This window comes from Ruditapes philippinarum, unplaced genomic scaffold (genome assembly GCF_026571515.1).
Source record: "Ruditapes philippinarum isolate M1 unplaced genomic scaffold, ASM2657151v2 ctg2216_1_1_1_1, whole genome shotgun sequence".
In the NCBI taxonomy this organism is placed as follows: domain Eukaryota; kingdom Metazoa; phylum Mollusca; class Bivalvia; order Venerida; family Veneridae; genus Ruditapes; species Ruditapes philippinarum.
The window spans coordinates 1-15,991 of NW_026860894.1; the positions used below are offsets into that span (position 1 = coordinate 1).

General features: G+C 30.3%; 1 protein-coding gene and 1 long non-coding RNA gene across 2 annotated transcripts; both read right to left on the reverse strand.

The window, feature by feature from the left end:
• Positions 1-356: 356 nt before the first annotated feature.
• LOC132713787 (fucolectin-like) lies at positions 357-7,731 on the reverse strand (the record flags this gene model as incomplete). Its single annotated transcript, XM_060696463.1, has 4 exons — positions 7,656-7,731; positions 5,874-6,113; positions 5,183-5,401; positions 357-563 (listed from the first exon to the last, which is right to left on the reverse strand). Coding segments are annotated over exons 1-4 (742 nt in total), but the record flags the coding sequence as incomplete, so codon positions are not given.
• An 87-nt stretch (positions 7,732-7,818) lies between these two features.
• Positions 7,819-15,658, reverse strand: LOC132713786 (uncharacterized). Its single transcript, XR_009623482.1, has 3 exons — positions 15,633-15,658; positions 9,360-9,441; positions 7,819-8,050 (listed from the first exon to the last, which is right to left on the reverse strand). It is a non-coding gene; the product is annotated as an uncharacterized LOC132713786 (long non-coding RNA).
• Between the last annotated feature and the right edge of the window lie 333 nt (positions 15,659-15,991).

The window sequence follows — 15,991 nt, forward strand, 5'->3', positions numbered from 1 at the left end:
TTTGACTTCTGTAGATGAAAAGTGTTGAAAAACTTTTTACCGAATACAAAAACACCAGACTGTATGAACAATTGTTTTAAAATTGTTTAAATAATAACCATAAAACGTCTGTGTCTGTTTAGCAGTAAATTGCGATTTTTACAAGTTGATCATCAGAGTTACTCCCCTTTTGTTAGATGCGATTGGGTCACCTGACTGTGCTGAACGTTTTAATGAACCGTAAACTTTTGATGAAAAAATAATAAAGTGAAAGTAAAGTGCTGTTGTTTCTGTTACAGTTATGCGTTTATCTAGTTAGATATTATCTAAATCAGTATATTTGCTCCGAGCACTGGTCTACGCATAAATGGTCTTACATCTGGTATATATTTCCACTTCACAAACAACAAGATACCATTCGTCAACGTTCTGTGGTTTTGGTCGTCTAAGTGTTATATACCGACCGAGTATTCCTTGTGGTAACGTCACTATTACATCACTGGCATTCTCTGATGTAAATTTACCGAGCACAGGGTTGTTAGTACCATTTGCAAATATTTCCAACCCAGTTACATGTCTGTTGTCTGGGAATAAAAGAAAACATATTGAAGACTAAACGACATATGACAGTATGACCTTTGGGATTTCAAAGCAATATGTTCGTATAGCAAAACAGTATACATAATAAATATAGTATAATACAAACAAAATTAGAACAACGGAGACGGTTTACAATCCTTTGCAGGTTGAGACATCTTGATATCTAACTTAAAAAAACGCCTCCGTGGTCGAGGGGTTAGAGTCGATGACTTCTGATCCAGTTACTTCTCTGGCGTGGGTTCGATCCCCGGGAGATGCTTCGGTAGTTTAGCGCGAAGGAACGTAGCCTAGTACTGGTGTAACTCTCCATGAACGATGGTTAGGAAACTACCCGCCTATATGACTGAAATACTGTTGGGAAAAGGCGTAAAATGAAACAAACAAACAAACAAAAAAATACAAAAAAATACAGTACTACTGAATTCCGTATTCATAATATCATTTTCGAAAAGAATCTTATTGTTTTATGACATAAAATTGCGGTTTATATCATCGAACTTTGGATTCAACGCGCGAGGCGTGCCTCAGCGTTACACTTGTACATCTGACAAACAACCACAAGTTCGGATCATAAAAAAATGAATTTAAATGATATCTTAAAGTAATATTTTATAGTGAAAGACAATGATAAACTTAAAATAAAGAACGAAGTAGCAGAGTTGTATCAATTTGGATAACAATAGCAGATGGTACTTTATTTGTTATATCTAAGAGTTACAATTTGCAATAATTTGTATGTTTTATATTCAATTATTGTCTCAAAGGATAAAAGTCCTAAAGTAGGATGTAGTGTGTTTGCATTAAAGGGATATTTAGGCAAAATAATGACAAAAATATTAAAATGATATTATGTACTCAAATCACGCTAAAATGACATTTCTTGAAGTTTCAGTATGAATTCCTGTTTAAATTCTATATATTTTGGGTTTGAAGCGTAAATATATCTATATAGGTTGAACAAAATTTAGACCCGAATATAATCACCAAATAGGTTTAAAACAAGTCACGTGACTTGAACAAACCCTTGAAGTTACAATAACAGATATTGTGGATATTGTATGGTTGAAACAAGTCTAAGTCATTCATTTGACATGTTCTTTAACGTTTCCAGAGTTCAATTTGAAAACTATTGTGAAATCCTAGCGCTCTAACCTGACCCACGCGGGTCAAGTTAGGGAACCACCATTTTATTCTTTATAGGGAGAAAAGTTTTGTTCCTTTGACTGTCTAATATATTCATTTTGAGGGCATTTACAGAATAATGAATGAAAAAATCAAAACTAAGAAATGAAAATTTTGCCTGCGTCTCCCTTTAAATTATTGGTTGCTATAATACAGAAAATAATAAAACATTATCTAAGCTTTGCCTATGAACTTACCGTCATACGCCGATAATTAAAGCGATTACATGGCACACATGGTTTCAATCTAAGTAAACTGAAGATCCATATACGAAAGGATTTGGTAAAATTCTAGATTTTTCCTATTCCTAGTTATTTGAAAGGAAGATAATATTTCTAGTTAAAATATTTTGTTTTTAATTTTAGTTCTTTCTATGTTGAATGCTGTAGAAAATGATTGCATTGAAAGGAATTCAAGAGGTGTCATCCTGCCATCACTGGGGTAAAAACAAAACATTTAAGAATACTGAGTGAACATTTATATAAAAAATCGCGTTCTTTTATGCAGGAATTAATTCGAAACACGTGTAAGTCAGTTTTCGGAAAATACGAAATTCGTGACGTTTTCTGGTTTAGCGATGCAATCATATCACAAGATAGTAGTCGTTTTGGTAGACATAAAACAGACACATTTTGTAAAATTTGACGACATTCCCAAATAACCTAAAATTTGAGTATTTCACTGATATTAAAGTGCGCTTTAAATTTCACTTGAGTCAACTCATTTTAAGTCTCAACGTGAAGTCAAAAACAAAACCTCACAAATTGAATATAAGTCAAATCGGACATACTGAAGTATATCTAGTATGATAACACAATTTATAATGTAAAACATAAAAATAAATAATGGCCCGGGGACATATAAATAAATTCTGTAAATTAAAAGTTGCCGTCATCAATTTCAATATAAATGGGGTATTCTCTAAACTTCAAAAAACAGTATCTTTTTGAAACATACTTCTTTTCTTCTCATGACATTCCGCACCCCACCAACATTGTTCGGACATTAATACATGTACAATTACTATTTTCATTTTTTTATCTTTCTTAAACAAAGACAATGACAATTAACATATTTATCAATATACTAAATAATTCGGGGCATTTACATTATTTATTCAAACTGATTATTGTTTGCTCTTAGTCAAGAGACGATTTACTCTTTTCAACTTTTTTTAAAATCTATAGACAAAAACTAATTTTATAATTTACAATTTCATAAATACGAGAATAAGCACTTCTACAATAATTAAAACAATAATTTCTTAAACAATTTTTTTAATTCAAACGAAAAAAATACAACACAATGATCAGATAATATGTTTGGGTCCAATGCTGTGGAGATTTCAACCCGTCCACTTAAGATATGACCATTAAATGCATTACCTCCGCTTAGAAGAGTGTCCAAATAAGCTAGAACTACTGTTATCTTCAATGAAACTTAGGGCCGTGAGTCCCAACCCCATAAGGGTCTACTTATTTTTTCTCTCTCTTTTTTTTAATTTAATTTTTTTTGTTGTACGTCTCATATTCCTTTTGGGAAGTGAAAAGTGTTAAATTTTAATTACTTTATTAATATAGGTATTTATTGGCTAAAATATGCTAAATCTAATAAATATTGTACCTGATATTTTCAAAGTGTAATAAAAACAAAACTAGGCAGTAAAAGTCTTTAATATTTTTCAAGATTAACCAATAGATTTTAAAGAAAAAGGAAACTTTGAAAACTGGCACTCATTTTGGTATTTTTAGGTTTTTTTTAAATAAGGCCTTCTAAATAGAAAATGGTCAAACACGTGTTAAAAATAAGTAGGGTAAAATTGATATACAAATTTCGTACATTTTGAGTAGCAACAATCATTTTGCTTATTTGGATTGTCAGCTGAATGTTAATTTTTGTTTCCTACCAAAACATCGTTGAAAAACATTTTTCATAAGGATAATATTGTAGATAGCCAAAACACCAATGCATTGAGAAGATTGTCAAAATTTTTGTATGACAGTTTTAGACTAAGAGAAGAAAGTTTAAATATTTTAGCTGCTTCATAGTAAAATCTTTGTATTTCAAAAGAATATAGATATAATACCACTATTATCATAATCAAGAATTTTTGTTCAGTTCGCACATAACTCATTAACTTGTGATTTTGTATTGTATGAATTGCAAAATTGTAAATATATTGTCTTGATCTTTATTTGTATGTATGTTTGTATATATATGGCCAAAGGTTTTTGTACTGATTTGCCAATAAACTTTGAAACTTTGAAACTTTGTAGATTATGAGTATTTAAAGGTCCCTTATCTCTCAAAATGGGTATTTTAACACCCCAGCTTAAGTTTCTGTAAAGTGACAATGACTCGATTCGCGCAAGGTAAAATTTGTTTAAATTTTGCATACGGGTGTTATCTGAAATATGTTGTCAATTTTCCAGTTCCTTATAGCGCCCGTTTGTGTGGACATAAACCGGTCAGTTTACACAAATATGAAAATAAATAAGCTTTATTGTTATTTTGTATCAGGCAAAACAAATGTACACATGTTTAAGACTATCGTATACAACAAAATCTTGCTTATCGAAGTTTGTGAAGTTTATGTCGCAGCACAACAGCGGATTGAAATAACTTTCATGTTTTGAATCAATGCAGTACTATAATCAATCAGTCTGTCAAAAACATTAGAATAAATCATTGACTGTCGACTCTTATTGTCTGGTAAACGAAACAAAATTTAACAGATCACTGTCTCGAAACAATTTTTTTACATATAATATCATCACTAGTTTTAAAAACAGATGTATCAATTGGAATATACGTATTCCGAATATAGATTATTCCACCAAACGTATTGTTTTGCTTGATCACATTTTTATACAATACGTCAACGTTTAAGTCAGATGACATATCTGTCTATGTTTCAAGAATAAAATATTGTCATTATTTTCAAAAAAATATTTTTAACTTCCGGCAAAATTAATTTATTTGTCCTTTTAAATGGTATTAAGGAAAGAATATCCAAAAGGTTATGCATGGAAAAAATCCTATCTCAATGTTTAAAATGAAAAATAAATGGAAATCAACAAAGAATAGTTCATCATAAAAAAGGTATAAATCTTCCATCGGACGAAAAAAAAAGAGTAAAATACTTCAGAAAGAAAGGTAATATGAAACGCAACTCGTTCACTTATCCTCGCGATTCTTTTATTAGAATAAAAGTGCTTCAACTTAGCACCTTTTGTATTTATGTTTCATAAATCGCTGCTGTTCACGATAGACTAGAGTACTTGACGGATACTGGCTAAGATTACATAAAGATTGATACTTAATTGCTCTCACGTGTGTAGTAAAATGATGAATAATTTCATCCGGACAATGGAACACAATCTATATAGATTCTATATTTATATATATATAAAAGACTTACTTCTATAATCATCATTTCTACCAGCAACATGGATTTGAAATATCTCATGTACTTGTAGGAGATCAACAGTTATCCATGGGTTTATCTCGTCAGTAGAATGGCTGCAGCAATGACAATAATTTGCATCACGACGTGGATTACCATCTATACATTTATCAGCAGTCATATCACCATAGTGTGTTGACATTGTTGCGTGTTTATCAGTCGCGATGTTTGACACTGTAATATATGATTTTTTTACACACATTAAAACCAGGTAATATAGAACACACCAATGGTTTAATAAAACAATTTTAGATGTTCGAAATATGAATTCTACAAAACAAATCATAAAAAAGAAGAAAATAACACATATTCCAAAATTTAAACTAAAAAGGCATATTGTAACGTGTTTCAAATTGCAATAAATATACTGCAGTACTGTTTAACGTGTGATTTTATACAACTTCGTCAAATATCATAACGTTCAGATTTTCCTAAACTTAAGATAATAAAATAATGTGAATATAATGTAACAGACGTCGACATAAACATTTTTTTTTAATTTTTCTTGCTTTTACAACACTCAAAATACGTATTTACAAACGTGTATGTAAGAGTATGTAAGAGTAGCCCATGCGATTTTATAATTGTATCTTTCTTCAAGCAGTGACATTCGCACAAAATGAACATTAAGTAACATTTAGCTTACTTTGAACAAGAATCTCAACCTCACATAAAACAATAGGTCCAGTAAGAATAGAGCCATCATTCCTTTTGGCCCTGTATGTTCCAGGCACGTCAAGCTTAATAAACCGAAATAAACCCTCTAAGTTCGTTGTTACCGTAATATGACCATGGTTATAATCCTGTGCGGTATTTGTGTATACTATGTTGCTGTCTGTAAAATTTTCGTCTCGTGAAAGATAAAGTCTAAAGCCCTGCAATTGATCTGAAAATAAATACATAATAAACTGCATTTCCTGGCTTTAAGTGGTTAAATGTTTTTCAAAATATATAGAAATGAGTATTTAAAAAACTTGGTTTAAATAAAATTCACTCATAGGGTTGAATAATGCCACTTACTTTTTATTTATTTATAACAAATTAATATGATACTATAATGAAGTGTCTTCAAATTAAACTCCTGTACATGAATTCAATTGCTTTTGAAACAAATTGTGAGTTTACATTTTCATGAGTTTTATTTACAAACGCTACAATTTACCAAAACACTTTGCAAAGTCTACAAAGGCTACATTTATTGAATTTTATCAAAGTGTTTTGAGTGGAGTGGTTAATATCAGTCTGTTGGTTATCTATTACAGTTTTATGTTTACTCATCAATGATGTGAGGCGATTTAGTAATACACGCTTCATGAAATAACCATTCGCGAGAAGACCATTCGTAATAATTTGATTGAAAATGCAGAACATTTCCTTTTAAAGTCGAACAATGAACCAACCACAATCACTTTATAAATATTGCTTTTCAGAGTTCGTATTCGCCCCAGTTTCAGTTCTATTTAGAATAAATCCGAATCCAGGGTGATAATTTCCATGAGCAAACACGTCCTTGTACATTCGTTCACTGTTCAGCAGATATATGATAAATTCTACGTAGTCGCTTATTTCTGTAGGATACTTTAGTTTTTCATACCACTGTTTCGTCATGAACATTTGGAATATGAAGATAAGGTTGTCATTTTCGAATCGGTTCAAAGACGACTCATCATTTTCATAATTATTGACTTTTAAATAAATTGCATATTTTATTGCTTTCATTCCAAAGTTTTTCATTTATCTAGATAAATTTGCTCTAATCTTATAACATACACAAACCTGCATATTTTAAAAACTAAAACTAAAATCAAAGTTAATTATCACTGCTAAAGTAAGACCAGGATGGTATCCTATGGATGGATCGCACATTTAAATCTAAATGACATGTTATGAAGAAATGAATTGTAAAAATAAATTATATATTTTCTATATACTTGTTAAAAGTAATCATTGTTGCCCTAACATTAGTTTTCGTTAATGTTTATTCCTGGGGAAAGCTTAATCTAATGTTGCTAAAACTTGTTGTTTAACCATTTGATTTTTGTTAAATACTTATCATTGGTATTATATTTTCCATGTGTGTGCTGCAATAAAACAACTAAAATCTGGGAATATATTTTGCAATTATGTTTATAAAAATAACACCCATTTAATATTTTGCATCTTCTTGGTAGCCTCCTTTGTACACAGCTTATGTTGTGAATATTTAAATCATAATTACACCACCGAACTCAAAAATGTAAGAGAAACAAAACTATATCAATAGTGAGATCTACAGTAACTCTACTTAGCAATTTTCCACCTTACATATATGCCCTATGCTCAAAACGCAAGATGTTTCTTAAATGAAATAAGATAAAATAACTAAAATAACAATCGCACTGAGAATGGCAATTTTTGTGTAGTCCGTTTTATTTTAACAAATAACTACAGGACGGGTGAACATTTGTCACGAAGCCAGAGTCTGGTAAGAAGGTAAGTCTTTGATAGTGGGTTGTTTCATTCATTTTATAAAAATCTTGCAAGACATCGTTATAGTTTTTCAACACACACTAGGCTGATAAGTTTTGAATATATTTTGCCATCTGATCTAAACGGATCTCAACTCACTAAAGTGTCCGTCGTTCCTTCCCAATACATTGACTTGATGAATCTGAAATAATCCACCAAGGTCAAGCTTCCACCACGGTAAATCACTGACTCCTGATAATGTGAAATGTTTGCTGTTGACATTCTGACATTCTTTTATTCCGTCAACAGCATTTGAAGATGGCCATGTTTCTTGTCCTCCTAACTGTTCAGGTTTCTTCCCAAGCGCTACATTTACTGAAATAATTGAGGATTTTCGTACTTCATGCTTTGTTGGGTAGAAATTTGATGTTGCATAAAAACGCACAGAATTCCGTTTGCTGTGGCATATTAAGCTTTATGTTATCTTTTTTCGTATTACATATAAACATAATAAAGATGTGTATAGGAATATCATCTTAATAAAACAAGCAATTATCATAGTTTTGCAAGCAATCCTTAAGTACCCTACCGGTTAGAACCCAAGCAACATTCTAAAGGGTCATTGGCCATTCTCTAATGTTTCAATTGTTCTCTATTTTAAGTAAATTTGTTGGAAAAGTTTTTTAAAAGTGAACACAGGAAACAGTTTTTATGAACAGACATACGGACTGAAGGACACTCTAACATTAATATTGGAATACCCTGTTACCAAAATATAACATTTTTAAAAGAAAATTCTTAAAGAGGAGATAACTCTTGAAATAAAGATGCAATTTCATAAAAAATTCAGCTCTTTCTAACTTATCACAAATATTGTTATATTTGCCATGTTTTAAGCCTATTTGTTGCCATGGCAACCATTCTTTTGAAAATAAGAAGAAAAGATAAAGGCATGCATAATTTCCAGAGTGCAATCAACCCAAATGTCAAGTTTCATAAAAATATTTCCAGTACTTTTGAGTTATCACTGGATTCAGTTTACGTGTAAAATTTGCCATATTTTCAGTCTATTTGTTGCCATAGCAACCACAATTTTCAACATTGGAAGAAAAGAAAAAGACGCTTAAGTTTCATAAAATATTTCAGTACTTTTGCGTTATCACGGGATCCAGTTTTGTGGACGGACGGACTGACAGACGGACAGACAGACGGGCAGACGGACGGAGGGTAAACCTAAAGTCCCCTCTGGTTAATCGGTAGGGGACTAATAAAATAATTATGATTAAATACGTTACTTTTTCCATACGTTTCTAAGAGAAAATGTTTCATTTCGATCATTTTATTATATTTTATTGTGTACATGTATTATAAACGATACGTGTATTCTATTAGTGACAGGTTATATGGCCCTATATAAACGGCTTTTTGTAAATATAACCCGAGCCGCAAACAGCCGTTTATATACGGTCATATAACCTGTCAACAATCTTTCTAACGAATTTATAATACAGCAAACATCATTTTTAGAGTTAAAAGTAAAATTTCTTCATGAATCGACAGCAGCTATATAAACGTCAAGATTATCCAATGAAAAGCGACGTTACAAACGTACGGTATTATAAATTAAGATAATATACATTTCAGCTACATATAAGCTACATTTGCTATTTGAAGGCAATGTTACCTAAAATACAACTGTTTTCCGTAATAAGCAGTGATAACAGTGTTATACAGTATTGTATCTTCATAATTATTCCACTGTTTGTCTGAAAATAAAGTATTTATAAACACATTGTATAACTAAATCTTTATATTCATATAAAGACGAGTTCACGTTTTGGTTCTACGTTATGCACACACAGAGAACGATTGTGCTTTGCTGTGTGAAAAACGTGGCTAACGTGTGCTGTAGGCTTTTACCAAATTGTTTTTGGTATTTTTGCAAAAGACGCTTTAAGCTACAATAGACGTAAGGATCTTGAAATGAAACAATCCAAATAGCTATGAAAAAGCAAATTTTAATGCGAATAGGCTACTTTGATTTGATTTTGTTAAACTTATAACTTAAGGTGACAACGGAGTCAATTATCACTGAAAATACCTAAAATGAGATTTTTTGCTAAGTAGATTTATCAACCTTTTCTGAACACATTCGTGATTTAATTTTGGAAGCAGTTAGTCCAAAAAATGTGTTTTTAAACGTTTTAAAACGGTACCTATACTATTTGTATCTGCTATTCGCGTAACCTGTCGATTATCGATAACGCTCCGCCCCCTGTTGAGGCATCAATGAGGGAAATCGGTAGTTCCATATATGCGTGAATTACAGGTCCATACTGGTCCATACTACTCGTAATACATGTATCGTACAACTACCGTACATCTTTTATGAATATCTCAACATTTAGCCTTTTTTTATAAATTAAAAAATTGTCGGCCAATGTACGTAACATAATGTATGAAACATAAATAATTAAGCATAGCGGCAAATCGCACGACCACGGGGTTGATTAAAAATGTAGTTGCTAAAATATCCATAATGTGTGAGAATAATTTGTCTGTCCCGTTAATCTGATAGATATTACATTGAGTTGATAGACTTTTGTACGGATTCAAGGGTTTACTTTACATTCAACCTCGTTTTCTAACAATGTCAAGTAAAACAATTAACAACAAAAACAGACAACATTTTTTATGTGAACGCCTATATGACTTGTGGTAAGGTGTCCCTGACAAATTTCTAAACCATTTTAGATTGTCTAAGGATGATTATTTCTCTATGAATAAAAAAAAGATATTAAAATATATTTTCAGTGAAAATAAATTGTTCGCCAGTAAATCGGACACAGTACTAATAAATCTGGGACAAAGTATGAAATTTATTGTCTATCCCGGTAGAAACTGGATCTTTATGCCGTGCATAGATGATATTCATGATAATAGAAGTCAAGAAGGCCAGATCATAATGATCGAGTAATATCTTTTATTTCTATTAAAATTTGTGAAGCATTATCAATTTGGTGGAAAAAAATATATAATATCCCGTTCTTATTTGTACATCTACCATGGACTTTAAAAGACTGTCAGAAGCTCAGTTTTTTGTTATTTTATTTTATATTTTAACGGAATTTCATACACGAATACACAGGCAGAGTGACACTGGTATAATACAATAATAATGCTGATGATACTAATTTAATAAACTTCAAAAAGGAAACAATTAAATACCCCGCTAGCGGTGCGCAATGCGTTCCATTTCCCCCCACTGAGTGCCTCATATTTTACCGATAGTCACGTGACATGTGCGACAGATACCAGACGGAAAGTAAATCACGTTAAGAATTGAAGAAATTTCGGCTATAAACTGATATTAATCAGCAGCTTTTTAATTGGTCAGATGTCACTGGGTCATAAAATGTTGTTAGAGTATGTTACCGCAACTTGTGACCCTCTCTGGTGCGATATTTGTGTATTATGCAATTATTTAGCGTGAAACGTAGGGGTCCGAGAGAGAACAGCCGATTTATGACACTTCGTTTGATGCGGGTTAACTTTGAATCGGCATAACTTTTTTAATAATCAAGCAATTAACATGCGGTTTAAAGCACATGAAAGGAAATTCATTTACGGAGGGAACTGTGTCATGGATTTTTGTTTGCTCAATCAGCGACTTAATTATCTTTAATTACGTAATATGTATGGTGAAAAAAGTCGCATAAAATGTTTGACGTTACGTAATATTTTTTTGAGAAAAGATAAAAAAAAATTGAGACACGGTTCCCCAGATAATATAAGTATGGTTATTTTCCAAAAGTTTGATGACAAAAAAATAAAAAATGACTTTGATATGACGATTTAAAATTTTAGGATTTTTTTTCAAAATCAATCATTTACAAAGGCATTTTTTTCAAATATGTTATTTTTTATGATGATCAACGATATTTAATGCACAAAGATTAAATAAATAACAATTATTACTAAAATAACTTAGTTTAAATGACATTTATGTGAGTACCACGGAAAGTGTCTGTTGTCACCTTAATATATGGGATATGATATGTTTTATTTGAAATTCTTGTTATAAAGTCCTCTCACGATAACAAGAGAAAGAAATCCAAATTATCACCTAATAATGTAAAGTGAATTGAATTTTTGAACAATTTGGCAGCAATGTACAACTAGCAGTGAGGTGTAGTGAAGATCATGAAATGCCTCATTTATGGTATGTATGAATTATAGACAGGGAAGTTGTTACTTGCTGCAATCATTTCTGAGTGTTTACAAAAATCTTCCCGGTACGACTAGGACATATAATAGAATAACTAACCTTGCACAGCTGGCAACAGTCTTCTTAACATTAAAGATATTTGAAACCATATGAAACATTGATTCTCTTTTATTATAAAAAAATGTGAAAGAAATAAAAGACTAATATAGACGAAACAAAAATTAAAAAATGTTTTCATGACTAAACATCCGGGCATTATATCTTTTAGAAACATTTAAAATTATCTATTTAATTTTGTGTGTGTGATTAAAATACGTGATTTCTATGAATAAACGCGTGTTCGTACTGAGTAAAAATAAGTATATGCATAAATATTGACGGCATTCGACGATTGGGACGGACATATATATCTGGAATTTGCATTCGCTGAAATCTTAAGTACGTTTTCAGGGGAAAAATATGTAGTTAAGCTAGACTATTAGGACTTGAAATAAAAAATAATTTTGAATATGTATATGTGCTTTAGTACGCTTTAAGTTAAACACAAGTTTATAGTTACTTCAAATACTCGTATATTAAGAGAATATTTTTTCGTTTGAGTGAAATATGGAATATATTTTCACGAAACATGATAAAATGCCACATATTTTCACGGGCCGGGAAAAACGAAAAAATAACCTTTTATTTAATCTTATTATCAAAAAAAAAATTGTTACGAATCCCCTTGCTTGCTATGTATCTACAGTTATACAGCGCGCAGTAATATAATTATTATTCATAGATGCGTCTTGTTTTGCACGCGATGTTTAGCGCTACATTGTAACGTCACGTAAACAACACTTAAAACGTCTCTTCAGCGTTAATGACTGAATTAAAGATATTGGTGTTCGGATTTATTTTCTTAGTTAGACCATTTTCTATCATTCTAGATAGTTTTCAAAACAAAACTCAACAAAAAACTGTTTAAAAAATAATAGCAGATTGAGATAAAGTAGTTTTGCGTTGCAACGCAAGAGGGAAAAAACATGTGTGCATGTATTCTATTTTTTAAAAATACGATGATTGTTTTCGAATGTATAACATGCAATAGATTTAAGATTTAATGCAATAATAGCATTAATTAAAATTTGTTTGTGTTGAAGATTTCCGACAATAGATATGCTTGTATTATTATAATCTTAATCAAACTTTTATCACATTATTTTCTATTTGTATTTGAATCATTTAGTTCGGTGAAACTAGTTTTTAAGAAAACATATCGAAGTGAGTGGCTTTATTTAAAACAAAGGAAAAAACTATTAGCATATTTAGTTTGTACATATTCTCATCAGTATTGAAACAAATATGACCTTGTGAAAGCTTGATATTAGTTCAAAAAAAAAAAATGAATTCAACAGACTTCTCCTTTTCTCTTGTTTACATTCGTTTGGTTCGAAGGAAAATACGTCATGTATTTATGTGACGTCATGTAGTGATGAAGGGGTACCCTAAAGGGAATCTTATTTCGACGTTTCTTTTTGAAGTAGAAGTTTAATTTAAAATCGTTTTCCCGGGAGGAAGGGAAAATAAAATTATTACTTTTGTTTGGAGTGATTAGTTAAATTATCCCAAGATAAAATATCCCCCTCGCCTAACGGTCGGGGATAAAAATTTGACAGTAATAACCACATTTTACCCCAAAAAAAAAAAACAATAAATTTTTTTTCACTGGGGGGCAATGTTAAATAAAGTATAATAAAATATAACGTTTTTTCATGAAAATTTATTGTTCCCCGGGTTTTTACCTTTGTAACCAAATAAAAATTTCTAGATTTTTTACAAAAAAACCCCGTCGAAAAAATTTTCGATAACTAAAAAAAACTTCGGCAAATAATTGATCAAAAAAACTAATTTTAAATAAAATAGAAAGAACCCTTTACAGCTACAATATTTTTTGACATCAAAAGGGCGAGTAAGAACTCTTTAAAATGGGAAAGAGGCTTTATGACTACTTGTTCTTGGATAACATACATTACAAACAGTTTATTGAGTAAGAAGTTAAACTAGGTTTCAGTCACTATAGTTTCTGCACTTGTTCTGATACGTTCTAAAAATATTTATTGTTTATTGTCACACATTTTGCAAAGCCACTGTATGGTACTGTAAATCCTGCATTTGGTATTAATATAAAATCACGTGTTTTTTTTTCACTGGCAAATCCTTAAATGTATATCTATCGTTATTTGTTCGTGATATTATAGGCCACTTTAAAGTATATACCTGTTAGGAATATTTTAATTACCACAGACGTAGTGTTATCCAAATTCTAGAAATGTATTGTATTTTAGCAGAAACTTTTAATAACGCGTTTTTAGATACGCTTGCAATGACCGACAACTATTTTGCGCATTTTGCGCATTTCCCTTGACCATGTCCCACATTTCATTTAATTTACCAGAAGCAGGGGGGGGGGGATTGTGCAAAATACTATATTTGTAGTATTCTAGATCTTGAAAGGTTCCAATGCTCATTCATATTGTTTACTATGACACGTGAAACTCGTGCAGGCGGTCGTAGTCAAGCAGTTATTTTTGCAGGCGCCATTTATATTTACTATATCGCAATTCTTTTTTTTCTCTTTTTTTCTGTCTTTCACTCTATATACTAAATAAGAATTACCATTTTGTTTTAAAGTGTTTTTTTTATATTATTTGACTTCTTTTTCTATGTTTTACATGTTTTATGGACATGCTGATGCTTTTGTTTATTTAGTCTTACTGTACTATCTTGTAACGTGACTTAAAATAAATGTGCTTTTGTTGTTATCGTCTAGTTCCTTTGGGTCAAATAATAAACAAAATATTAATAAACATATAAAGAAAACAACAAAACAACAAAATCTCAGTCGAATCCTTTAAACTTCAGTTTTTTTAACAAATTTTTTATAAGGATTTTGGAAACATCTGAAAGTCTAACCTTAAAAACCCACATTATCTAATCAAAACAAAAAGTGGGTTTTTAAAAAGGGGACAAAAATAAACATTGTTTAAAAATCCGGGCAGTGATAGGAACCTGAAATTCCAGTTAACGAACACAAAAATGTTCTTTAATCAAAATGTGGCAGTGAAAGGAAATTTTTATCAAAAAATTTTAAAAACAGTCAAGATTTAAAACATTTTTGTGCTCAGGGTAAGGAAAAGTTTAAAAATCCCGCAAAAACACCTCTTTTTGCCTAAAATATCGTTAAAGCAATGGTTTCCCGAAAAATGCAATAAAATTTGAATTGAAAATTGAATTGTTGATGTGTATATATGAAGCAAACGTCTAACTGATTTTCTTCTCTTAAACGAGTGGTATAGATATCTATATGGAATTATATCAAATGAAAACCTTTGTGAAATAAAGAACACGTGCAAATATAAGCAAAACTCTCCCAAAGAAGAACTTTGAAATAGTGTTTTAAATACACAGACATAGTACGGAAAATAAAGAATATTCATTGCAACGAAATCAATCATAGTTGAGAAAATCAAATTTTGATATTTAGGTTTTAAATTTCAATATTTTAATTTTTACATTTTAAACCTACTATCATCATATTAATTTTTTTAAAAAATTTCCACAAAAAATAATAAAAAAACACTTACTTTAAAACTAAATTTTAAATTTTTAAAATTTTAAAATGCATTTATTAATATTGTTGAAATTAAAGGGAAAATTTTTTCAAAAGTAATAAAAAATTAAAAGTACCTCTCTGTATACGGAATACACCCATCAATGAAAACTTTTTCTCAAATTTTTAAACAGGAATAAACTTGGTAAATTTTTCTCAAAATTTTGTTTAAAATGACCCGCATCTTACCGATTAAATTTTTTTTCAACCGTTACCTTTTTCCCCAAAAAATCATATCACCAAACCCAAAAAGGGATAAACTAAATATACAAACTTTTAAAAATTTTAATCTCAATAACATTTTTAAAATTTTTTGCTTTTTTTTTTTTTTTTTTTTTTTTTATCATTTTATTTACTTTTTTAATTCATGAATTTATCCATTTATGTATTAATTAATTAATTTATTCATTCATTCATTCTTGAATTTATTCATTTA